At 46.2% G+C, this 27591-nt stretch overlaps 2 protein-coding genes across 8 annotated transcripts in view; one reads left to right on the forward strand and one right to left on the reverse strand.

Moving 5' to 3' along the window:
- The first annotated feature begins 743 nt into the window (after nucleotides 1-743).
- The window catches only part of Mpi (mannose phosphate isomerase), a 68007-nt gene continuing 41159 nt past the window's right edge, over nucleotides 744-27591 (forward strand). Inside the window, exon 1 of the mRNA XM_089545738.1 lies at nucleotides 744-1159. Coding sequence (XP_089401864.1) covers nucleotides 880-1159 — 280 coding nt within the window. The 5' untranslated portion in view covers nucleotides 744-879. The remainder of the gene's footprint in view (nucleotides 1160-27591) is intronic.
- LOC149343201 (P2R1A-PPP2R2A-interacting phosphatase regulator 1) overlaps nucleotides 15626-27591 on the reverse strand; it is a 31227-nt gene continuing 19261 nt past the window's right edge. For 6 of the 7 annotated variants that reach the window (XR_016283107.1, XR_016283102.1, XR_016283103.1 and 3 more), the window contains exons 10-11: nucleotides 24734-26050; nucleotides 15626-24428 (exon numbers count right to left, since the gene is read on the reverse strand). Coding sequence is in view for 1 of the 7 variants with exons in the window: in XM_089545741.1 (XP_089401867.1) it covers nucleotides 25846-26050 (205 nt within the window). In the remaining 6 variants the exon portion in view is untranslated. Of the gene's footprint in view, nucleotides 26051-27591 lie in introns of all 7 variants that reach the window. The other variant, XM_089545741.1, reaches the window with a different exon arrangement.

A 27591-nucleotide genomic window follows, 5' to 3' on the forward strand; every position in this document is an offset into this window, starting at 1 on the left:
CACCGGCCGTGCTGCCAGTGTTATGGACCTCCGGAACATAAACACTTGAGTGCAGTGGGGTCGTGCGGGGACCCTGGGGCGTGCCCCGAATTCCTTTGTAAATAAAGTTTTCTCTCTCTCTCTCTCTCTAGGAAGGAGAGGTAAGATTGCCAATACATCGGTACAGGAAACAACGTCTCAATAAAAACTTTTGTCATCTGTCTTCTGGATAGATTTTATATGAATTCTAAGGAAAACCGTGGAGTGAAGAAATGGAATGCGTCGGAGACTTAAAAAAAAACCGCAAAGGCCCCTCACTACTATGGCCAGTGGGCGCAATGCTTGGAAAAATCTGACGAACAAACAAGTGCAGAAGACCAACTCCACCAGAATCCAGAGGGAGAAGCATTGTCTCGACGCATAGGCTACCATTGGGAGCGCCACACAAAAGTAGCAAAAATTCTGTGCATTGCCTGTACTGGCTGGATCGGAGCTAGAGACCACGACCTCCCACTCCTCCGAGTCCGCGAGGTCTCATTCGGCCGGTGGTTGCAATTGTCGGCAGATGAACATAATATGGTCGAATCTGACTCCTGGGGCCACACATAGGGAACAATCGGGGGTGTGAGTGGAAGGGAATTAAAGCGCAAGTAGCGCTGGGGAGGGAATAAGGTCCGAGCATGGGGTTGTCACCAGGTCGTCTGTTATTTGGTCGGGTATGTGCTTGGCGGGGGGTAAAGCAGACATTCTTCGCGGTAGTGTAGCGTAATGTCGTGATGTGTGATCAGCCGGTCTCTCGCGCTGCCTGGGTCGCCGGTTGGCACCGCTCGGTTGACGTACTACGCTCCAGTTCAGGGAGCAGCGTCACTGCAGCTCGTTCGTGATCTCTTCGGGCGGCGGATGGACTGCTTTGAGAGGCCCCCTAGAGACTCCGAGCGATTTGTCCAACGGGCAAGGCATCGCGCCGAACGGGCGATGGCGTTCTGTGGACCCTGGCAGCGCAACACGTGCCGCGTTTCACTCCTAAGGACTTGGACGCCGGCGTCGAGGGGTGAGGATGCATCTCACGTGTGCTCCGTAAATTTTCGAAGTTTTCGTCGGTTTTTTCGTTTGTGCTCACAAACTGCTGTGCCGATTCAACGCTGGAAGTCATCGCGACCACCGGGATACCACTTTTTTGGCAAGTGAACCCCTATTTTTGCAGTTTAAAGAGACGTAGGACTCACGCCACCCGGCGAGACTGCTGAGCCTAACCTAGTGAGCGGCTCCCCGAACTGCCCGCCGAGCCGATGCGCCGGCTTGCTTGTCGCGATGTAACTCGTTCACAGCTGCGCCATGTCTCGCATGGAAATAACTGTACAAGGAGAGAAATTGTAACTGTACAAGGAGAGAAATTGTAACTGTAGGAGAGAAATTGTAACTGTACAAGGAGAGAAATTGTAACTGTACAAGGAGAGAAATTGTAACTGTACAAGGAGAGAAATTGTAACTGTACAAGGAGAGAAATTGTAACTGTACAAGGAGAGAAATTGTCAGGGCACTTAAGTCTGCTTACGTGAAGGAGTGGGCGCAGTAGCTCAGAAATCTCCACATCTCGGTGGACACTTCAATCGCGTCTTAAAGCATGCTGCTGAAGGTGCGTGTTAGCCGCTACGGTGGCACAGTGGTTATGGCGCTCGGCTGCTGACCCGAAAGACGCGGGTTTGATCCCAGCGGCGGCGGTCAAATTTACATGGAGGCGAAATTCTAGAGGCCCGTGTACAGCGCGATGTCATTGCACGTTATAGAACCCCAAGTGGCCGAAATTTCCGGAGTCCTTCCCTACGGCGTCCCTCATATCCTGAGTCTCTTTGGGACGTTAAACCCCATAAACCAAACCAACCAAGGTGCATGTGTCATCGGTGGGAACCCCTGCCGCAAGCTATAACTTCACGTCTCGACACCGCGGTGGACACCTCAACCACACCTTAAGGGAAAAATGTAATCTCAAAAAGCATGCAATTGAAGTGCATTGGTATGTCACTAGTCCGAACCCCTGTCACAAGCTAGCCTGTAACTTGACCAAAACATGTAAGCTATATGCAAAGAGAAATGCTATGACACCACCGGAATGCTTTATGACGAACGGTTGCTCAAAATTTTGGTGAATGTATTCGGGAATACTGCCACCACACTGAGGCCAATCACCGATGACATAGCTGGGATTCCGTCTGCCCCTGCTATATCTGTTGCTCAAACCAGCGTCGCCGCTCGTCTCTCTTTGGGGGAAAGGAAGTGACGCAGTCTCTGTCTCACATATCTCAGTGGACACCTGAACCGTGCCGTAAGGGAAGGGAAGAAAGTGGGAGTGAAAGAAGAAAGACAGAAAGAGGTTCCGGTCTCTCTATATGTATTATTCCCCCTCTCTGCACGTTGCAGCGATTATGAATCAGCTCGGGTGTTATGTCATCACTCTAAATTTAGTGTCGTCATGTCACGTCGTCACGCACGCCGGCGGCCCTGGTTCGATTCCCACCAAGACACCAAATTTCTCTTCTGATCTTCATCTAATTTTCTTTTCATTCTAATCTCTCATGACGTCATATGACCGATGACGTCACAAGGGACCAACTTCCGGCGACACATTTTGCGCACACTACCGGCGTCAACGTAGCCTTCTAATTGTTTCGCTTTAATAATTCCAAAGTCAAGGCCGTCTCGCAAACACAGGAGGGAGAGCAAAATGGCAACCCAAGCCGAGATTGGAGACAAGGCAAAGCGTTATAGCAAACAATGGGGATAAAGAGAGAGGGAAGGAAGCTGGCGAGCCGATCTGTGCATCTGTGCAAATCTGTGCATAAAATTTGGGGGCCACCCAATTGACGTAGAATGTTCGAAGTGGTGTCAAATGACTTGGCATGTTCCTGAGGATAAAATTACTAATTGAGATGAAGCCCTAAGCCCAATTCGAATTATGCTGCATTTGTTGTTCGAACGCAAGGACTGTTTGCAGGGCCTTAATGTTCTCGGGTATGCCAGCAGCGTGGAGGATGACCTGCCAAATATAACTCTTTCTGCGTAGTTAACATTCTTATTTGGGATCTCTTCGTCTCATTACTGCACCATATGTTGAGAATTCCACGGAGTATATACTGTATATGGCAAACTTTCTCTTCCTAACGGTCCGTCGCCACACTGCTCTAAGGCGTACAGCTGTGACATGTCTGAAACGTACTGGTCATACTTTTTCAACTGCTTATGCCGCAAAAGAATTATTCAGACGGTTGAATTTCCCTCTGAACGGCGTTGACTACATGTAGATTGATGATTCGAGGAGACAAGGAGACGACGCTTTGCTGATTCGTAGTTGCTAAGTAGCCTTATTCGAGGACAAATTCAACTCAGATTTATTTTTTTCCTTTCAAAACTTCGAGAAAAAAATCATCAAAAGCGACCGATTCACAAAGTAACCTCACAAAATCAGCCTCTTATAACCAAGTCGTTTGAATCCCATTATCTCTGCCAAGCTAAACTGAAAAAGCGGAGTCGGAGCAACGCGGGCCGCTTTTCTCGCTTCTTCACCTTATGGACATAAGGGGAACCGTCTCTATGTCGAGTTAGGGACATAAGGGGAACGTCTGCTCTAGTTTACAAAAGACGCTGGCTTGTCACCTCACTCGATTGTCGTCGAGCAGGGCAATGGATCTGTCATTAAGGTATGGGTCTGGCCTAGTTGGAATACCGCGTTTGACGGAAAGCGCGCAGAAAGACACGGACGAGTCAACAGAACAGGCAAGCTCTCATCCCCACAGCTGTCATCAAGAGAGGAAAATGCCTGCCCAGAAACACGCGTGACTAACTTTACTGATGTGGCTGCCTGACGCCAACGTAAGGAGCCTTTTTTCTTCGTAGTGGAGAAAAAAAGGTTCCTTTCGTTGGCGTCACGCAGTCGCGACTTCTTTGCTTACTGACGCACAGAATGTAGCTACGCCGCCAGGATATTCGTAGTGAGCTGACGCAAAGTAGAGGGGAGGCGGGTTTAGAATGCCTTCGTGAGAGCTCACATACTCGCTTACCAATTTTTTTCTGCGTATCCTGCGGGGGGACGCGCACCCTGACGCGGTACTTATTGGGCCCTTGAAGAATTCAAATGAAAATTGGTTTTGAGGAAAGGAAATGACGCAGTAACTCTCTCACATATCTCGGTGGATAACCGAACCACGAAGTAAGGGAAGGAATGAAGGAGGGAGTGAAAGAATCCGTGATTGGTTAGAGCAGTGGGCTGTGTTAGGCTCCAGTACCTGTCCAAATTGCCCGCTCCCGGAATCTAATCGTCACGCTATAGTCACCTGCGTGGTAGCGCGTGTCTTTGAGCGCGGTTCATGCGGGATTCCGTGGGCAGGGCATTTCATGCTTCGACTCCCGCGGTCGCTTCCCTTTTACTGGTCCTCTCAAAAAATGTAAAAACATACAACATAACTGACTGGCTTCGAAGGGAGCTGATGAGTTTCTTGTCGGAGGAACTCTTTTTCTTGGGGGGTAGAGGAGTTCCTTCGGCAGTGGACACGCACATTCATTTCTTCTTTATTTATCTTTATTTTAGGCCAAAGTGGCGCTCTTTCTTTTTCTGTGTCAAATCATTGCCGCTTTACTGCTCTGTCATTAGGCATGCTGTCCGTATTCCTGTTAGTTACTCAAAAGATGCTTATGGTACCTCTTTAACTGGCTTGCCTTACGCGCTTAGTATCATGTCTACTTCTGAATGTTAATGTATCCGGTTACGTTGGGATGTGTACATATGTAAATAAATTTTGCTCAGTGGTTATGGCGCTCGGCTGCTGACCCGAAAAACGCGGGTTCGATCACGGCCACGCGGTCGAATTTCGATGGAGGCGAAATTCCAAAGGCCCGCGTACTGTGCGATGGGTGGTCGAAATTTTCGGAGCCTTCTGCTACGGCGTCCCTCATAGCCCGGGTCGCTTTGGGACGTCAAACCCCCATGAAACAAACCAAATTTTTTCTAACCACCGCATCAACCCAGACGAATTGAAACCCGATTGCTCAAAATGTGGCCAGAAAGCCACGATGGAACACATCTTTTGGGTCTGCCCCGCTCACCCACCGCCCAAATAACTCGAAGCTCGCTAAAGTGGGAGACCCTGCTGGCCACCTCTAACCCGAAAACACACGTCCGGGTCACAGCACGAGTCCAAGAGGTCGCTGTCAGCCTCGACTGAGGCCCATCTGGCGGGGTCGACAGAATTCATCACTCCCAGTACCTATATTAACGTTTTATGACCAACTGACTCGCTGCCTGAAGCAAGCATATTGGCTGCAAGACACGCTCTGCCAATCTTTACCATTTTAAACTAAAGGTACGGCTGATCGCAACAACATGGAGTTACCAGTTTTCCTTCATGGTAGAATTAGAGAATACACTGAAGTAAGAGACGCTCGAACAAGCTCCAGGCCGGCTTCCTCGAGAAACTATACCGTTACTTATACTTACCTGACCCGCGCTGCCAAAGTGGGCCGAACACAATTATCACACTTATCACATTTATTATCACAATTTTATTCATATGGGTGCCAAGTGCGACATCCTAAGTAGCGCGCGTGGTCTTGAAAGCATCTATTTTATAGATAGATGGGATGTAAAATGAATTTTCGACGAAAATAAGCGCTTTTAAAAGGTGTCAACGCGAGGGTCCAATCTATCCTAACAATACGGTGAAAGGGGGACTTTAGAAAACGGGTCCTATCTGTGTCTTCTTTAAGGCACGACAGAAGTTTTTGAGGGAAAGGCATCGATTTTTGAGGAGCCTTTCGGGCTTGTGGTGAATACGAGGTAGAAGACGGGTTCTGTTTCATCCCTCTTTTTATGACATCTGATATACGACAGAAGTTTCTGCAGAGAAAGCATCTCATTCTGGTGACCTGTTTCGGATCGGCGTTTCTCTTAGTGGACAGTCGCCTGTCTCGTTGTTGACAGGCGGCAGCGTCCCTGCCATATTTGCGGCCTCCCCGGCGCGCGCCTAAAATGGCGCGAGCTCTTCTTCAGAATTACTGCATAAAGCAGAATCGTGCTTCAATGGCGAAATTCGTTGGAGAAAAAATGGCTGCTAGAAATCGTACTGCATACGTCTTCTAAACTACCTGCATTCGTACAGGAAAGGTTTTGCTGTAGCTCATTTATAGACGTTTTGACGACGTCTGGAAGAGGATGGCGCGAGCTCTTCTTCAGAATTACTGCATAAAGCAGAATCGTGCTTCAATGCCGAAATTCGTTGGAGAAAAAATGGCTGCTAGAAATCGTACTGCATACGTCTTCTAAACTACCTGCATTCGTACAGGAAAGGTTTTGCTGTAGCTCATTTATAGACGTTTTGACGACGTCTGGAAGAGGATGGCGCGAGCTCTTCTTCAGAATTACTGCATAAAGCAGAATCGTGCTTCAATGGGGAAATTTGTTGGAGAAAAATGGCTGCTAGAAATCGTACTGCATACGTCTTCTAAACTACCTACATTTGTACAGGAAAGGTTTTGTTGTAGCTCATTTATAGACGTTTTGACGACGTCTGGAAGAGGTCCTGCTGTAGCTCATGTTTAGAACTTTCTTGACGACGCCTAGGAGGTGGATTCTGCGTTGTCTTTTGATCCAGACATTAGACGAGCTATCTGACCAATTTAAAGAGTGAGCTGGAAAGGTTTTTCTCCACATATTTCCTAGCCGTTTGTTCCATTTCGGATAGCCGCTTTGATGACGTTTTCTATCTCATTTTGTGCTACCTGGGACGCTCTCGCACGTCAAGGTCCTTACGTGGGGCCGACTTTTCAGCTCACGTATATGTGATCGTAAAAAGCAGTCACGTGACAGCAATTCCTAGATCTTCCTTCTTCCATCGCGGGGCACCGTTTTACTGAGATCTGTATGGTTACGCTCGCTATCACCCTTCGACCCTAACGTGGCCCTAACGAGCAAGGCCCGGATCGCAACCAGAATGACCGTGAAAGGCTGTATACTGTAATGCCCGAGCACGCATACCGCTGACCTCCTTGGAAACCAGCGCCGTGCACCCGCCATTGCGCAAAGCAAGCCCGGACTCTCGGACATGTCGCGGCTTGCAGCATGGTTCGTCCTGGCTCGCCCGGCGCAGTTCCTCCCTCTCTCCTCGCTAGCGTCAGCTCGAGACTCAACCGAAGCTTCGCCGGCAGCCCTTTCCAGGCTGCGAACTTTCAACGGCCCAGCCCCTCTCGTCCATTCGTCCAATTCAAACGGTGTCCAGTGGCGCGACCTGATTGGAGGGTTCGAACGGCTGGCTGCAGCAACCGTCACCGGAGGCTATAAAAACGGAGCCGCGCTGAGCCGGTGCAGCAGACGGGTAGCAGACGAGACATCACGCCTGAGAGACGCACTCCCAGGGCATCGCCCTGCTCCTTTGTGCTAGCCCGTTGTGCTCTTGGCCCTTGTGCAGATTATGTAAAGCCCTTGTACTATCACGATGGAAAGAAATGCGAACAGTGCGGCGCCTACGCGCATCGCTGTTCGAATTTCTTTTGAGGGCGTGTTTATCTGGGTGGCAAGAAAAAGACGTTAGAGTCGGCCTAAAAAGCATCATGGACAACTGAAGCATCTCTTTGCTACCATCGAATTAAAAGCGTGTTTAAAAAAGAAATGCGAACAGCGGAGCGCCTAGGCTGCGCTCTGTTCGCGTTTCTTTCCATCGTGATAGTACTGTACATACTGTACATAAAAGTTTCATTGATTCACCGTCACCTCGACCGTTTCTGCGCTCAGCTCTGCGCAACAGAGGCAGCAGGCTGAGATGCTCCAGTCCCAACAGTGGTGACCAGGCTCGGAGGCCCAGTCGTAACACTACATACTTCGCGTATGACGTCACACGCAAGGCTTACGCGAGCTGCCTGCTTTAAAGAAGACTTCGTATTATCATGCTTGACATCGAAAGGGAAGCAGAAGGAACGTCACAGGTCAGTTGCGAAAGACGTTCAACGCGATCGCGCACTTCATTCCGTGGACAATGTGCAAGGACTTTCATCGTTCGTATTTAAAGGGGCTCTGAAAGGGGCTGTAATAAAGTTGCGGTATGCCCGGTATGTTAAAGCGCGCCGCTTCACGAATATTGTCCAGCAAGCATTTTCTCAATGCGCTTTGTAGAAGCTGAGTTATCTGTAGTCAAAATTTGAATTTCAGCGTCTTCGCGGCTTTCCCTCTCCTCTCGTCACTCTTTGCACACTGGAAGGTCGGCGCTCCTCCGTCGGCTCCACCTCCGGAGGCGGAGCTTCCTGACTAACGTCTGAAAGAATCTAACCATTGGCCACCTCCTCTCAACTTGTATACGCAGGTGCATGGCCGGGCTAGAGGGGTGACGCGCGCGCGTCCCTCTTGCCCTGCCATGACAGGTGCCAGTGACGGAGGAGGGTGCGAACATGAAAAAGTCGCCGGGAAGGGCTAGCCAAATTCCGCGCGTGATTGTGGGGCCTCTGCTGCGTGTAGAAGTGTAATATTAGGCTCAGGTGTTCATGACAGCCCAATGCAGTGATTGAACGAGTTGATGTGCTCTCCTCGGAAGGTGCTTCAGAGTCCCTTTAACCTTTAGCGCGCCCTATGTTTCACGAATGTCGACGAGCGTCAGTGCGGTGTTGTGTACCAACTACAGCGGGCGACAAAGATCTGTTCCAAGAGGATGCCTTGAAGAAGCGCTGACAAACGTATTCAGGCGCAAGCGACAGGCCTGAAACTGGAGTCGCACGAGGAGCGAGGAGCTAAAATGCATTTAACCCAACTCCACGTCCGGTATTAAGAATCCGGGACACCTTCAATCGAGGTAAACCAGAGAGGATCGCTCGAAACGGTTGAGGGTGTCTAACAGCCACTTGCCTTAAGGGAATCGCCTCCAGCACCAGAGGAATGTGGATATCACACCGATTGCTGTCTCGGTGCGCCCAGAGTAAAGCATGCTGGCGTGCCCAGTAGCACGTCAAGTGCGTCGGATCGGCTTCCATTGGATGGGGCCAACAAAAGTGAAAAAGCCTCAAAATCTGCAGCTCCAATAAAATTATATAAGATGCACGGCAGTGCGAAGCAAGCTTGAAATAGAAGAGAATGTTTTCATCGCCACTTGTCGGTGTCGTGCAATGAACCTAAACCACTTTATAGATAAAAAATGGTTGGTCAGCAACTGAGCCACGGGTTTGAATCGCATCCAACAAAAAGCTCCACTTGTTCGGGGTTTATGTCCGAATCCTCCGCATCCGGCCAGCGTCACGATTACAATGTCACTCACTCGGGGAATATTTCGACAACATTTAGAGAGCGGTTTTCGTCGATGCTCTCTTTTACGCTTAACTATACCAGCTGATTCAGGAAAGATAGCTACTAATTTTAAAAATACACTTTTGGGAGTAAAGAAACGCACTCTGTTGAGTAGTGTAATACCAGTGCGGCGGACATAAAAAAAAAGGCGATTCATGTTCACTAGGGATTAACTAATTCTATTTGCTAACTTTTTAAATATCGCCGACAAATACCTGGATGCAATTGGAATTTGCAGCCGGTCATTAGTAACAGCCATATCAGTTCTTACAGCTTCTAGATTGCGACTAGCCTCGCCGTAGTGGCTCAACAAATTGTGCTCATTTCCTGCGCGACGTCCGTCAAACAGCGCTCCTCACCAGCCCTTCTCCTAACTGCTACAGCTGAGGAGGAGGGGCGGAACAGAGAATGTTACGTGGCACATTCGTCATTGAGTGACGCAGTTTGATGGACGTCGCTTGCTGCGCACGGCAGGAGCGCGGTGTTCGAATAGCGTAGCCCCAGCGGCGAGGCTAATCGCGCTCTATAAATTCTAACAGCTGATATATGGCTACTAATAACGACCAGCTGCAAATCACTAATTACATTCAGGCACCTATCTGAATAGAATTTAGTTAACACTTTAATAGTTAACATGATTCACCTGATTTCTAACGCCCGCCAAAATTGGTATCACTGTGCTACAAAAAGCACCTCTTGCCGCCGCGGTGGCTCAGTGGTTATGGCGCTCGGCTGCTTACCCGAAAGACGCGGGTTCGATCCCGCCCACGGGGGTCGAATTTCTATGGAGGCGAAATTCTAGAGACCCGTGTTCTGTGCGATGTCAGTGCACGTTAAAGAACCCCAGGTGATCGAAATTTCCGGAACCCTTCACTACGGCGTCCCTCATAGCCCGAGTCGCTTTAACGTGCACTGCCATCTCACAGTACACGGGCCTCTAGAATTTCGCCTCCATAGAAATTCGGCCGCCACGGCCGGGATCGAACCCGCGTCCTTCGGGTCAGCAGCCGAGCGCCGTAACCACCTAGCCACCGCGGCGGGTTTGAGAGATAATGAATGCAGTTAATTATCATTCCACAAACGCGAAGAGCGCCCCTCGGAGCTGTTTATGAAGCCTGCCTCTGTTTCATCTACGGCAGCTAATATTTTTGTCTTTTCGTGATAGCTCCTCAGCTGTCTTGCCCGCGTTCTGTTTAGATTTTCTCGTTAAAAACAAAAATAAAACAACTGGGGTCTAGTTGCTTTCTTCAGCACGTTGTTACTTCGCTTGACACCGGACACTGCGGATGCCCATCGTTTTTATTGATTACAAAGTACCCGTGACCATTCATGGTAATTTTTCACTCACAAAACATACTGAACATTCCTACCCATGCGTTCCCATTACTATCCCCCTCACAACGTGTACAGGGTACCCAACCGAGCAAATATCTGGTTAATCTCCACGCAATTCCTTGAGTTGAAAAACGGAGCTTTCACCCTACGCCTCAGACAGTACGCGACGCACAAACGCGCGCTCGTCTCAAAAAACATAACGCAGTCCATTCAACTTAATCAGAATGCCTACTGCGTTTATCCGGGGTTCTTGCTGTGGCCAACGAACCTCGCTGCACAATGGGAGATGTCAAACTAGCATGAATACTGTGCGCTGTCGATCTCGATGGCAGCCGAGATGACGAATGGTGTACATTATAATTTTTTTTTTTTTCGGGAAGCACATATGTAGATTCCGCATGTGCAGTATCGCCATGTGTTGAACCTTCTGGTCTCTTGCACAACAGTCATCTGTGCTCTGCTATGGTCAGATACAACTTCAAGAACGAAGCTGTAAATGCCCCTCAAAGGAAGCCGTCCAGCCAATGGGGTCGAGCGTTGGTCATGACGTCACGGTCAGTCAACTTCCACACGGTAGCGTGACATCGCAAGAGACAGGCGAGTGCAAAGAGATTAACCACTGATTAACAGCGACGTAATGACAATCGATCGACGCCATTGGCTGGATCGAGGGCCTCCTTGGAAGGGCATATGCTGGTTCGTTCTTCAGTTTTATACGACTATGGGCTCAAAGCCCGGAATGAAAATCGCGGCGTATCTCCTTCATGTGCGTCCTTATAGTTTATATATAGTAGTAATAAAAATAAAGAAAAAACATGTGTGCTAATAAACAGCACATGTCGTGCGTGGAGCATTCCTTCAGTGCAACCGACCCATCACCAACGGTTTCGCACTCTTCCTCTTCTGTTTCAGTCGCAAGCAATCTGAATAATGAAACTGATAAAACTGAGTCGCTGGCCAGCAGTCGGCCAACGAAACGCTGACCGTCCCTGCTAGCGAGCGCGCATGGTGTCGTCACGGAAACCGCGTGAAAACATATATTGTAAAGGTGTTTATTCGAAGCGCAGGTCGGTGGGGCTGTTCGAAGAGCGTCCCAAAGGACACACTCACAGGCGTCACCCGCTCGGTCCTATATATATATATATATATATATATATATATATATATATATATATATATATATTATTTTTTTTTTCAGGAAATTTTCAGAAACTTTAAAACCACGGCTCCCCTTCGATGTTGACGAGTTTCAGTTTCACAATATAGACTTACGCCAAACTAGAAACTACAAAAGAACAAATATTTTTACGATCAATTACTAAACCTTCGTTAATTACTATTTCGTTTGCACTCTGTCAAGGATATTAGGCGCCTTTAAGTTCATCTGTACAGACAGCGCCGACGTATCTATCACGGCATTTAACAGAAAAATTCGACGTTGTACGTATACTGTTTTCAAAGCACTCGAAACGCATGCGAGTGTGTGTTGCGCATTGTTCACCCAAGAATACTGTTAAATGGGCCTCAAGAGCAGCTATTTTAATTTTGAAAGAAAAAAAAAAAACTGTCACCAATTCTTTGTTCCTTAATTAAGCTGTAACGCCTGGACCGCTAAAAAGCTCGATCACTTCATAAAATGGTGCGCAGTACGGACAGACACGTCTTGCCACAGCAACGGTGACTATCCATTGCGATTTCTCATTCATTCGAAGTCGTTTAATTCGAACTTTCGCTTTATTTGAACTTCCGCGGTTTATTCGAAATGGTAGCTGGGTCCCGCCAGTGCCAAGTGCATTAAAAAGCTATCTCCCTTCAGTTCGAACTCCGCATAAATCGAACAAATTTTTGGTCCATTTCGAGTTCGAGCTATTGAGGCGACTGCACTTCAATTGGTGGTCACCGCGGGAGGCATTCTTTTCCTGCCCGTACCTTTTTTTTTTTTTTTTTTCGCGCAGAGACAGTCTGGATTACGTGCGCAAACGAATAATCCAATATAACCTGACAAATTGTATACGCATGAGCGCAGCCAGACTTTACGAAATTTTTGACTGAAAAAAGTTTCTCAGATCTTTCAGCCCGACTTGGTTGAGGATGGTACAAACGCTAACACCCGAATGACACTTCCGACAGCTTGGGTCACTGAATTTTCGGGAACAACGCCAGCGCATTCGTACACCCATTTCTCTGACGATACATGCAAAAATTACAGCGCTTGTTTTCGACAACACTCTCTCTAAAAAAAAAAAAAGTTACATGGCAAAACCGGATAATACGGATTCGCGTGTGCGAATTGCGCGCGCGATGTTTCAGTACATTTTGACCGGCTAGTACATATATGGGGTAGAAGTCGATTAGATGACCCGATTATTGCTGACGGTATCTCAACCCCCAAGTAGAAAAAAAAAAAAAAACGAAGAACAGATGACACGAGGCATTTTTTAGCGCTTGCTGCTCACTGACACACACGAAGAAAAATGAAAAAAGCGTGGCGGCGACAAACGTGTAGTCACCCACTCGTCGCATCGCGCTATTTTTCGAGCGAGCAACATTAACGCAATCTATCTGGAGCGGCGTCCGCAAATAGTAAACCGTCCCCTCCACCGCGGCACACACACGCGGTCTCGGAGTGCGAGACGGGACCGCGCTGGGCATGTGCGCCGAAGCGGTCGCTCCGCAACAACGGTACGGCGGCAACGGTGAAACGTTGACCCAACCAAGTCACCGTGCGACGAGGACTCCGGCAAGGTCGCGCGCGGACTCACCTTCGGGGTTCCAACTCCTAGGCGTTCCAACCTGAGCTGGGCGTCTGCATCGCGCGCCTGTGTCTGGGCCAACTAAACCACGGGAAGCCAGTTTCACAGCACGAAACGGTGTCGAGAGGCTGCTTCCTCGCTCTTCGTAGACGAAAGCACGCAGGCACAGCTTTCTTCCCGCCCTCAAAGCGATGTGTGAACGCCGCACCACGAGCACCGCACACGCAAATCGCCGCTCAGCTCACGAGCGCGCCGCACCGCCGCCGCCGCGCTGCGGAGCGAGCATCCCGTTAGATGCGTCGACACGACGGCGCGTGCAGGATGATACGATTCTTCCGACCGACGCCCGATGGCTCGGTCAGTGGAAAGCAGGCCCTTTCTCCCTCCCTCCTCAGCTACTTCCGACTATTTTCCGACCAACGTTACTTCCGACGGAACAACAAGGAAGTGCTTGAAACCGGAACTACTTTGACGCCCCCTAAAGCGTATTTTCTTTGAAACGAAACTGAAACCGTCGACACCTTTTGGCAACTTTGGCGTTCCTCATGGAGGAAAGAGAGGCCGTTACGTCACATGTTTTGAAGCCGGACTTGATGGGGTGAGGGCTTTCCCCTAGTAGGCGTCGTTTGGTTTATGGTTTATGGTTATGGTTATGGTTTATGGCAGAGAACACAGTTGGATACAACCTAAAAGGACACTTAATGGTGTCCTCTGATTTTCATGACCCTGTAAGTGCAACAAAGCAAGGAGTGGTAGATGAAAGGGGATAATCCCTCCCCTCCATGCATGGTCAGCGATGGACCCCTCTCTACTGTGGCACCCATTCCGGCATTGTCACTCTAGCAGGGTCATTGGCTGGAAGGTTTGGTTTGGTTTATGGGGTTTAACGTCCCAAAGCGACTAAGGCTATGAGAGACGCCGTAGTGGAGGGCTCCGGAAATTTCGACCACCTGGGGTTCTTTAACGTGCACTGTCATCGCACAGTACACGGGCCTCTAGAATTTCTCCTCCAAAGAAATTCTAGCCGCCGCGGCCGGGATCGAACCCGCGTATTTCGGGTCAGCAGCCGAGCACCATAACCGCTGAGCCACCGCGGCGGCCTAGTAGGCGTCGTCTCAGTGCATTGAGTGGCTTGAGCACTGTGGAAGAAATCCACCGTGGGCTTGAGCACTATTCTTAGGGACCCTAGCTTAAGTTTGCGCAGCAGACAATACAGCAGACGGCGCCGCTATGCCAAACGTTGGCTGCGTCGTCGGCCAAAACCTCCCGGTAATTCTTGCGAAAGCGCTTAACTTCCGGCAAACATTTTGGTGTACATCTCGGATAACGAAGGTTCACCACGTGGTGAACCTTCTATAATTTATAAGCGATTTTCTCTCATGCTGTTTCGGTTTTAGCTGCCGAACGATGATTGTGACGTCAAATTAAGCTTACAGGTCGCGTGCCGCATGAAAAAACTACCGATTCTTTATTCGTTGTTATAATTATTGACACAGACTAATTAAAATGACAAAAAAATGATTAAATCGCCGTTTTTTTTTTTACTATAGAAACCAAAACCGAAAGACGAACATCGCCTTCCGCATCATTACAAAGAAAATGCACCCCAAAATCTGGAGTCTGTGCCCCTTTAAGTAGCGTTTGTGCCATAGAGCTTCTTACTATGGTTTTGCCGTTTTGAAGTGGTTGCTTTCGGTGTTTTGAAAAAAAAAAAGAAAAAGAAACTGCTTATCGGGGCGGAGTGAGGGGACTCCATCTGTAGTCTTGGCGCAAGGAAAAAACAATGAAAATCGCAGTTTTGGCTTCCCGAAGTATTCATTATGCTTTCAATTTAAATGCTCGCATAATCTTATCGCTGTCAAGCAAACGGCACTGTTTGCATCACTGCACTTTTATACATGCTGCTTTCAGTCCCATTTCTTGATCACTATACCAAACCCTTCTTGAGGCCGAAATAAAATTCTCCTGTCTGTAGTCTAAATTACATGCTTCACATCTATTTGGGCAATATCCAAATAATATTTATTCACTTTACATTCACTTTATGGGGAAATCAGCTCTATAATGGCTGTCTACCATTGTCCAGTTATGTGCAGTCAAGCGTACCATTCGTAACTTACTTTTTGTCATGTTGTGCCTAAATATGAGGAAGAATTGCAGCATGCGTGCCGTGAAGAGCATACAGCAGGTACAGCAAGCATTTCAGAAGACGCAGAGAAAGAAATGTCACACGACAAGCTTGTCAATGGATAAAATTTAATAGGCATTATCTCACTTCTGTGCTGATGCACAGATGCACACACTACAACTTGAGACCACAGTGAAAACAACTGCGCATCAGTGTGCATCAACACTGGCTGCACGCTACATAACGAGCAAGCCATTTGATATGTTTACATATTATACAAATAAACAGCAGTCATTCTATGTGTACAGTATATATATTTGTATATATATATCAATTGCGCCTGCTTTGGCAGCCAGACTTCAAGCCTTGACAAAGCTTTCATCAAAAACAGGAAGTTGTTATGAAGCATCAACACACGTAAACAAAATCATGTCAGTAAGTTGCAACCAACAGCGCTACATCACCATGCACATAGGCTAAACTCCATATATTTAACAACACTGAAACCTCGTTTGTGTCTGGAAACGCTTAATTTACATTAAGAAGCTGGAATCTTCAGATAATGCACAGAATTGATGAAGTTTATAGCCACACAATTCCACAAAGAAGTATTCAAGAAGAATGACAGGCTTGTTCGGCCCGACAATATACACACCAATAAACTCAGTCATAGATCAAGTGCAGACCAGAAAACTTTGCAGTATATATGCTGAAGACAGCATTAAACAAATGAACATGCTTATTGACAAGCTTCAACTCGAGCCATAGAAAAAAAGATACTAATACAATCGCATGCTGCTTACAAACAAATAGTTTGTTCTAGAGTGTGAAGGAAAAACTTGAGCCATACAAAAACAACGGTATAGTGGTATGCGTGTGTCCCCGTGGCCCAAGCAGCCATGAGGCACCAATACGCAAGTGACAAGCAGGGTGTTCGTTGGCAACAAGAAATTTGTCAGAAAATGCACTTTCAACAAAGCAGTGTATGTAGTCATAAATACAAAATGGAAAAAAAAAAGGTATTTAACAAAATTGTTACAGGCAGAGTAGCAAGAAACTGTTCAGTTAACGGTGATAAGAATGAAAACCAGCCCTTTTCGTCATTTGCAAGATGATGCCACGAATTGCTAACATAGCAGTGCACCTTACGCGATGACAGGCGTTTTCTCTATGATCCGCTGCTGCAGGCTACTGACCAGCTCTTGTCCCTTCCAGATTTCTGTAGTGCAATTCTTCACAAAATTCACACGTTTACACTTGGCTCTGTCAGGAAATTTCTATCGCTAACACTGAAGACGTCTTAGTCTGTAACACTCATCACTACAACACCATTTCATTAGACGACATGCACACGTGGGCACCACCCTGGGATTTCTGTGTGGGCGTGTATAGCAGATGAAGCATTTTTTTTCCACCCAGTCTTGGAACACTAGTAACACCAATACACTTCAGGTAGGAGTCCTGTGAACAAATGCGGTCTTCCTATTATGGGCTTCGCTACTAGCAACGCATGGCAAAAAAACAGCAAAAAACATGGCATAGCAAAAAACATGGCTATGACATTTTTTCCACGGCTTGTAAGCATTATTTACTGATTAACACGCTCGCAAACAAAATTTCTAAAAAACTAAACAATGACATGCGAAAGCAGCAATTTATAGTTCCATTAAGCACCTGGACATTCCAATGAAATTTCCTGCAATCAGCCAGTAAGCTATGACGACATGATGAATAAAGTGTGAACAAAAAGGAGATGTCACAAAACCCCGCACAGTGAACAAAGATGCAAGCGATGCGCTTGAATCGTGCATCTTCTCACTTCTGTATTCAGAGGCAACAAGTGAGGGCTTACACCAGAAACGTTTTCTGCCTCATTCACTCCTGTTCTATAAGCAGGTGCAATATATATACGTATATACACATCCCTAACGGAAAAAGGGACGCCAAATTTTGATTGCTTTTTTCTTTTGAATGATGCGCAAAACCTTAGTTCTGTCGGAACATTTGCCTAAACCCAGTAAATAATTTAAAATTACACCTTTTTTTCTCTGGCATTGTTTCAGCTTCAGTCTCAACTGCCAAACAGTGGATGCCCTAAGAACAGCACAAGCCTAGTCTTGGGGCAGGCTTGCACAAAAGTTGGAGAAAATTCAAGCAACAAAGCAGAAATTAAGTCATTTTCTGTATACCTCATGTGGGCTCAATATTTTTTTTAACTTATTTGATGTAACAGTCTGTAATAGCCACTGCAAGGCTGTTGAAACTGAAACCAGAACAACATAACAAAAGAGACTTAATTATAACTTGTTGAGTGGATCAAGATGATTTTCATGTGGTGATCTATGTAACACTTTAGTCACCTGCACCATTCCAAAAAAAAAAGCACACAACCGAATATTTGGCACCCCTAATCCTTTAATACGCGGTTACTTAAATACCTAGTGCTACCCTTACTATCGCCTTAGCATGCTTGCGGCATAGCGAACTTTATGCCATGAAGTATGCCCAGTCACTGCACCTAAATTTATTCCATGGGCCCACAATTTTGAAAACTTTTCACAAAGTATGTGCACGTGCTTCACTGAACAAAACCTAACCTAATGGGAGCCTGTTAAACATTTGACAATGCAACAGGATACACACTGTTTAATGCACTACAAGAGGTGAAATTAGCAGCGAAACTGTATGCTTTGAGCCTGCTTGAGTTCAGTTCTAGGCAAAGAGCTCTTGCAGGCCTTGGTCACGTGTCTGCCACGTGTAACCGATTGTGGATGCCGTACCATACTGGTACCAGCTGTCTCCCGTGGTACATCACTCAGTGCGCATTTCAGACAAAAATGGGCAGAACAAAAAAGCAACCACAAACTCTAATAAATCACCATTGGTAAGAATAGACATGTGATGACAGGACACACCGAAATATTTGTGCCTCTCACCAATCAATACAACATTACAGTGAAACTAACACTCGTCGAAAACTTATGGACAGTGCAACTAACGCTCATCAAAAACTTACGAAATGGCAGTAAAGTTTGCAGCAGACAAGCATAGGTTCAACAATTCAGCGCCACAAAAAGGCTCAAGAAGAAACTGCTCAAGAACAGGTGTTCTCGAAAATGAAAAATGAGACTGCATTATTGTTTACAAGCAGCAAAGTGACGTACCGACTACACACAATGACTTTGCATTGTTGTCATGTATGTGAGTTAATGCTCATTAGAAATTAACTTACAACTGGCCCGTAATGCTTTACATCTCTGTGAAGAATCACAGTAATGGTCAAGGAAAGGGGGAAAAAAAAGCACATTGCAATTCAGCAGCTCTGTCTTAGCAACTCACGGAAAAAAAAAAAAACCAGCAGTTACATAACTTACAGCCGGCAGCAAAAGTTTACGAAAAGAAAACTGGTTACACAAGTCAAGGGACATGCATGCTCTATCCACTGGCATCAATACCACATGACAGGATCGCAAGGCAACACCACAATATATTTGTCACTGAGCACATGCATTCTGTAAACTTTTGCTGCCAACTCTAGGTGTGCCACTTTGGTTGCGAACATGGCAGTAAATAAGAATGCCCAAAAAAACTTCAGCGTTGGCGATCAGCAACAAAATAAACCAGTAAATAAGCAATAAACTTTGTGCTGAATAAAAAATATAGAGAACATCAAGTCAAATGTGTTCATCAAATGGGAGGGCAAAAGAACTGGGACAGAGCAAGTACGTGCAGTCAGGAACCATGCCACAAGAACTTCTATGTCAAGTCAAAGAGCTGACCGATTTTAACAATCTCGGGGCGTTATCGATTATATCTGCTCCAAAGAAAAATTAATTCACTTCAAACTCATGATCTACCTACATATTCCTTTCTGCAACCAAACTAGTTTGATAACAACTTTGCACTTCTATTATGAATGTTATAAATGGTCAAATGAAAAGAAAAATGAATGCTACGATTACACCAGCTCTGCACTGTCATACTTTGTGCATGGCAGAAGAGGCATGCTCACAGAAGCTAATTTCTCTCACTGGACACTTGCATGGTGTTAAAAAAAAAACTGTCCCTACGAGGGTCACCAAGGTTTGGCTACAGACTAGGCATTAAATGACTTCCTGTTTGAATACAACAGAGGAGTTCTAATAAATTAAACAGAATATTCATGCCAAAATTGCTGGACACTGGCTTGTGACAAGTCATGACCAAGATTGGAACAAAAAAAATCCCATTCAGCAAGTAATTATTAATGGTCCAATGTAGCTCATCGTCAAATATATTACTCAGTGCTGCAGTAGTTCATAAGGTCAAATAGGAAAAACCAAATATTGTTGACCACTAAGAGGTGTACAAAAAATTACAGCTCTGAATATTAAATACCAGGGTTAAATGTTTTTTAACAGTCAGCAGCATTTGGCACCATTAACATGACACAGAGCCAATGAGGCAAAACCGCCACAGTGGCTCACGCCCGGCTGCTGACCCAAAACACGCGGGTTTGATCCTGGCCGCGGAGGTCTCATTTCGATAGCGGCAAAATTCTAGAGGCCCGTGTAGTGTGCGATGTCAGTGCACATTAAAGAACCCCCGGCAGTCGAAATTTCCAGAGCCCTCCACTACTCCCTCATAGCCCGAGTGATTCACTCTGGAACGTTAAACCACCATAAACCAAACCTAAAGCCTTTCAAACACTGCCAATTCCCAGAAAAGCAGGATCATCGCTCAGTGAAGACTAACAATTGCCCGGGCACAAATATGATTTACAGGAATGATGCTGACAACCTAAAGAACAATTAATCGCTAGGCAGTTATAAAAAAACAGTAGCTTTGTGCTGAATAAATAAGCAAAGTCATACATGCCAGCTGCTAGGTTTACTTAGAACTAAACCTAACCCCATTTCTTGCGGTGAAATCCAGCATCTTCTAATGCCACGAAAAATTGGCCAGGGCGCCCCGCAGTTTCCTTTCTCCCTTTTACCCCGCTGTTGATACCAAAACAGTAAACGTGCAAATGCATTTTACAGCAGTGTCACTGCGCATTTTTCAGCATTTTTTTGTTTTTTTTTCCATTTATGGCCACGAGTTTTTTGGCACAAATGTACAGGCGGGTGTTTGCTAAGGCAGTGTGCGGACATCTGCGTTCTGCTATACTTGGGAAAAGAGGAGACAAGGCTACGTTACATGCCTCTCGGCACTAGCTCCAAATGTTGCAACATGCCAACATGCTCTGCTGAGTGTTGTAGTCCGCTCGGCATTGCCATCAGGCTGTGTGACTTGAGGAAAGAAAACAACTGCACCACCAACAACTGAATGCGGAAGTGAGAAGCTGGTATCAGCTCCAAAGAACAAGCCAGTGAAATTAACCAAAGATAAGACAGTACTAATGGCAGGAGAAGTTTACAGGCCAATGTGGATTTGTGGAAGTGGTTTTAAAATTCTGTCTAGAAACCTGGCACAATAGTGAAGCTGTACTGTGCTGGTAGATGCTGAGCAGGACAGACCACGCTTATCGCGTTCGACATTTTCCGACCGCAGTGCTTTAAGCTGTCCTGCAATTAAATCTCAAAGACATTTTCATGGCCCATCTACTTTTCCAGCCGGCAGTAAATGCACAACAGTAAAAAAGAAAAAAAAGAAATAGTAATAATAATAATAATAAAAAGAAAACCCGGCATCAGACCCAGTGACTTTTTCTGCACAAACAGCTATACAAGAAACAAAAGCAAAAAGCTACCCTCTCCTCATGATCAAAAATAAAAATAGCTGTGCCAGACAACTAATGCACTCGTCCTATCGGAGGACATACAACAAGAGGAAGACCGCAGGAAACAAAGCAACTCAGTGTGAACAAGGTGCATAAAACGTCCTCAGCTGGTCACCTGATTGCTCAATCGTGTCAGCATGTCACATGCAGTAGGGCGACGTACAATAAGTTCTCAAAGAAACGGGCTCACACTGTTATTGGTTACACATGTATATACACACATATATGTACATCAGCAAACATACACCATCTACCATTGTTTATACAGGCTAGTAAAAACAAATGAGGACAAGGGAGATGTGACGTTCCGTTTCACAGAGGCGAAAAAGGACTGGTCATATACCTAGCACCATGAAATCAAGTGCATACTATATCTTTTCCGTTCTTCTCTCGCCATCATCAATAGAAACAAATGAGAAAAAGGTATCTCAAGCAGCAAATCGAGGCTGTGTCAGTACTTTTCAGTCGTTCTGATGAAAGTTGCAGACAGTGGGAAGGTTCCAATATCCTACATTGTGCAGCAGCACAAAGTGTAGCCTGCTACAGTAGCTACAGCAACTTCAAAAGAAAAATAAAAATCTGTGACGAATACAGCATATTTATAAAAAAGTTGGTAGACAACTGAAGCACGTTTAAAGGGGCCCTGTAGTGCCTTTTGTTGATCATGAGAAATGTCTGCAGGATGCCTTAAAGGGACACTGAGGAGAGCTCTATTAATATTTCTTTTATAGCAAAATCCGATAGTTCGGCATTTCACGGCTTTGTTGCCACTTGGCCGGCAGCGAAAGATGCATTTATTTCTATGAAATTTGGATTCGAAGTTGAAATAGTTTTTCCCGCCGCTCTGATTCAAACTTGGGATTCTGCTATGACGACACAGAACTAAGTGACGTGAAACATGACATTCACATGACGTAACGCAGACTCCGTGATTTCTTTCGGCCAGCTGTGCGGCCCAGCAGCAGCCGAAAAGAAAGCTACCGCCGGCCGCACGTTGAAGGCATCTATCGGCTATTGCGGCCGTCGCTTCGTTTACATTTGCACCGGCGTTTTGCCAGCGTTACAATGGATCCCGTTCTCGAAGTCGTCAACGAAGTTCTCGCAAATAGACGCCTTTAGCATACTGCGTACCTTGTTACTGTTAGCGGAATACCGGGAGCCCCCATACCGCTGAGAGCAAGCGCTGATTGGTCCCACGGCTGCAGGAGCGTGCGTAGCTATCGGGTACCTGGCGCCATCTGGCGACGTCAAGGAGATTTGCGCATGCATTTGCTGCACCTCAGTGATTCGTAGCTTCTCGTGTCCTAGTGTTGCTAGAACTATTGGTTCTAGCAACACTGTTTTGTCCTATGACGCCATGAAGCTTGTACTTGCGAGTTTGGCCTGTGGCGGCGATACCTGTATTTTGGTTCTTGCTCTTTTCTATGTTACAGGAGCTTTGTTGTCAGTATGAATGGCGTTTTTTGTAATCAGGAGCTGGCATTCTGTCGATGCAAGTCAACTTCAATTTCTCCTCAGTGTCCCTTTAAGAACAATGTCAAGTGATGTTGTTAAGCCTTTAAGCAGGCCTAAAGGGAACAGAGTTAAAGTTCCATACCATCACATTTTCTGTAGCGCAACCACGCATGTCTCATGAAGCCTTCCATAATAATGCGTTTTTTTGGTGGACAGTTGGAGCCTAATGAATCCGTAAAGCCAGCAGCTCCTGAAACGGCAAATCTGCTAGGCATGCAAGCGAACAAACTGGAAAAAAAAAGGGGGGGGGGGGGTTGTAGTTGCCAACTCGAAGACTGCACTTTACTACAAACCAAGCATCATGGCATCTGCCCGTGTCGGGACTCTTGAAGCCCGCAACCAATGTCAGTGAATTATCCAGTCAGCAGCACAATGACTGACTGCTTAATTAAATCTGCACACTGTTAAATTTGTTAAAAACTGCAAGGTAAATTCACTCCCACAATTTGTTTTCCTTCAAGCATGGCGGTATGGCTGTGGCACAGCCGAATATTGGCGTAAATTCCCCATATTGACATCTCTACGATGGCTAACGGCGACCATGCAGCGTGTGCAAGAATAAATATGCAGACCCTGTCTTTTCACACAGTTTATGAGTGCTGCACACAACACAGGTCTTTGTGAGTTGATTGAGATATTCAGGGCATTATACTCTACCAGTTAAATCTGTTAATTTAATGTGCTCTACAGGTGGTTCAGGGCTCCTTTAAGGTACGTCTTTGCCGAAAGTAACCAGATTGCAAGGTTCGTTTCTCACTCGCACTGCAGAGTCCTCACGGCTTCCCTAAGGTCAGGAAAGGTGAGCACAAGGGTTCTCCTTACCTTAGAGAGATTCAGAGCTTTAAGGGTGGCAAAATCGTTCCACTAAACAACTTAGAAGTAAACCGTCTAGCCCAATTACTTTTGGTAAAGGCAGTACAACGCCTGCTTCAAAGCTACCAGACAGGCCCACAGATGCTTGGACTGAAAAATCAGTCATGACAACAAGGATGCAAGGCTTGAGGCCTGAACTGTGCCTTTTGTCTGATGAATGACATTTCGCCCCGCCCAAAAAAAAAAAAAAATTCCACACCACGGGAAATGCACTCCTGACTAATAACCACAAGGTTTCCAAGAAACCGCGGCACAAACACACTTCGCTGACTTCAGGAACAAGTGTTTTGTGCATAACAAGCAAGGGGACAAAAAATGGGACTCTCAGAACAAATGTGCATAAGAGCAACAGTTTTCGTTGTATACAATGTCTCCGGAGTTTTCTAGAAAAACGCCAGTCACTCCTTAGATGGGCACCACTTCAAAAATCCATAAGGTAAAAAAGAATAGAGCGCTAGTACAACAAAACTGCAGACCACAGATCAGGCTATAACAAGAATTCCTTTGGATAATAAATAACTTCAAAAGAAGAGTTAAATAGAAAAAAATAAAGAAGAGGACAGGAGCACACGTTTCCCAATGCGCCCGTCTAACAGTGGTGCTCTCTCCACCTGTGCAGATGGTGCGATGATGCCGCTGATTGCAAGATGAGGCGTGCTGGATCAATGAGTGAGGCAGTTTCACGGCTCATGCCCATCATAAGGGGGAAACGATGAGAGGGGGGACACCATTCTGATCGCAAGAGGCCGTTTCGCTCACAAGGTTTGCAACCTGCAAAAAAAGAAAGAGAAAAAATGTTTAGAAAGACACAATATAGCAGGGATGGACGCTTTCATCCTTGTGTGTTTGCTTCATGCAGCGAAGTCAACATGAATGGTCAACAAATTGCCCAAACGAGAATTCTGATCAATCAAGGACAGCAGTATGCAAAAAACAGCTCAGCCAACTTGCTGGATCTCAACAGGCATCAATACACATGGCCGCAACTGCTCTCTGCTCTAATGAAGAAGCGGCAGACCTGTCGCTATAACAGCACTAACCACAAGAACCACAAACTGACGTAAATCATCACTCACCATGTATTCTAGGGTTGCTTGGTAAGCCCTTGCAGCGCCCCACATCACCAACATTAACAAGCTAGCAGAGAGAGAGAAAGGGTGTGAAGACAGCGGGCTTTTCAATGCACCATTCAGCACTCCTTCAGACTATGGCCAAGCCTGGGGAAGCTTTTGTTCCGAACTATTACTGGTGACTCTGATGTGTGCATTTTGCACCTGAAAGAAGTGTTAGAGAACGCACAAATGACCTTAGGTTAGGGAGGGTTTTGATACGAGAGTGCCCTTCCCGACTCAGCATTCTGTTTGCTGTCGTTTGCGTCTTTAACCCCTCCTTTGTTCTGCAGCACCCTTGATGTCATGCCCTGTCTGGCAGCCGTAGCTCAACTTTGTTTCTTCCTTCTGTATGCTCACACATGCACAGAGTTCAGCGCTGTCCAGGACTGTAGCTGAATGTGGGACCTACATAGAAAGCCCTTCAGCATAACGCAAACGGGGAAGAGACAGTATATCGCAAGCACAGTGGCACCTCTTCTTCATCCAGTCAATGCGTTGACCAACAGTGGTTCTGGCACAAATCACGCGGCAAAGACCAGCCAGCAATTCTAAACTTTCCCATCTAAATGCTTTACACTTGGCCCATTCTTTTAGAGGCGTGAAATGTGCAAGCTGAAAGCAGTGGTGGGCGCTGCACGAAGCTTACTTCTGCTCTCTTTTCTCTCCAGCTATCGAACGTAGGCACTAGACAGTGTTCTGTACAAGTTGAAATCCGTCTTAATTGGTGACACGCTGGTCGTTACGCAGGTTCACAGCAAGTCCCCATTGTGTAGCCATAATGTAAAACGGAAGACTTCAGTAAAAAAACAAGCAAAAATAATGTAAAACGGAAGACTTCAATAAAAAAAAAACAAGCAAAAAAAACACTTGCTATACTTAGGAGAGCACACTGACGGCCATAGTCTGAAAGCGTCTGGGCAGAAGTGTACAGATGAGGTATCTTGAGGAAAACAGGTAATCTAGAAGGGAGCGCAACAAATGGGAAATAAAGTCGGGAAGACGAATAAGGCGGAAAAGGGAAACAAGGATAACGGGTGATTTGGGGGGAAGGGGCAGTAAGGGAGGATGTAATGGGGTTAGGAGTCTTCCATGTTGCAAGGGCTGTCGATGGAGACAACGGGTGCAAGGGGCGAACGGACGCCCGAGGAAGACGACTGGTGGTGGTGGTGGAAGACAGACGGGCACCCGGGAGAGCCACTGCTGCTTGACAGGGAGTCACCCATGTCCTGCGGCACTGTCTGTTCTGGGCTGCTCATCGCCTCTAGGCTGCTCTGCGAGAGGCTGGAAAGAGAAAATCCACAAAGGTTGTACCTCTCACATTCAGAGGGACAGAATTTGAAAAACGACGGGGACTCTTCATGGGGACATAAAAAGAAGCAAGACCAACAGGTGCCAACAACAAGGAAAACAAAAGCAAAATAAAATGTTAGCAAAGTGTCCCGAGATCCCCGAAATACCACTGACCTATTCTTATATTCCCATAACAGAAGCACGAGTAAAGATAAAGCAAGTACCTTGTTTGTACAGGTGTGTAAGTAGTACTCCTGTTAGACGGGCAAATTTGGTGGTACTTTCAGTGAGTACACTTAATCACATACACTGTCACTTTCAGTGCACGTTGCTAAACAGCGAAATAGTGTCCTTCAGACGTGATGGCGGTGACGATGGCTTTTCGAGTAAGGCACAGAAAATATTAAGTCTTCGCACTTAAACGCTTTATTATACAGTTTTCTGCGGTTTTATATTATGCAACCTGCACATCAACGATGTTTCTGTGCAGCTTAGGGAATGAGAATAGAACAATATGACGATGACATTTATACGTATTCGAGCAAAGCGTCGTTCTCAAGACAGAGAGCTGCAGTCAGCCACCGATGAGCAAGCGAGCACAATGAGGGACCTCAAGCAATAAGTGGAGATGAACGCCTCTTGCATCGCCACTCTGGTCGCTGGCAGTTTGTCCACAACACAGAGTGAGCTTTCGAAAGAAATTAAAGATACTTTGAAGATACATTGGCCAGATAAACTGCTTAGATGTATCTGCACTGCCTGGACTGGACACACTGCCTAAACTACTACTACTACTACTACTACTACTACTACTACTACTACTACTACTACTACTACTACTACTATAGTTGCCATACAGCTGCCTCGACAAACATTGCGGCCAACAAGAGTATTTATTCTAGTTTTTGCAATATATATCACACGGTTGGCATAAAATAAGTTTAGATGTGACAAGGGGGTAAAAAAATTTTACAAAGTGCTGCTCTTTTCAATAACGTTTTGTTCTATTTTCAACGCTGCTACCGAGGTTACACACTTTGTCTGCAGGGAAAGTTTATCGCCAAACTCATTTCACGTCAAGTGCATTCTACAGAAAATGTCGCTAAAGTTTATCGGGAGGTAGAGCATGAGTGACACTAAAGAGTGAGTGCCACCGCTGACAATGACACTAAGTTTACCCTTGTGACAGGGGTACAACAAACATACACGATGAAAATGGGGGCACAAATAAAACGGAGAGAAAGAAAGAAGACAAAGGACAAGCGCCTTGTCCTGTTGTCTTCTTTCTTTGCCTCCGTTTTGTTTGTGCCCCCATTTTCATCATGAACAGATTCCAACTCGCCCAACTTTCGATTCTGTTGAACAAACATACAGCTATCTCTATGCCTCCCTATACTCCGTTTCATACATAGCTGTCAACGCAGCCAAGGCTGCGGCGCCTGTTCGCGCTCCTCGTCCGCATCGTAATGTAGTGTGTCGAAAGTGAAAAAAGTAATGAACTCAAAATTAAAGTAAATGTTGGTTGATATTGC

This window comes from Amblyomma mixtum, chromosome 5, assembly GCF_055824585.1.
Source record: "Amblyomma mixtum isolate Tamu chromosome 5, ASM5582458v1, whole genome shotgun sequence".
Classification (NCBI taxonomy): domain Eukaryota; kingdom Metazoa; phylum Arthropoda; class Arachnida; order Ixodida; family Ixodidae; genus Amblyomma; species Amblyomma mixtum.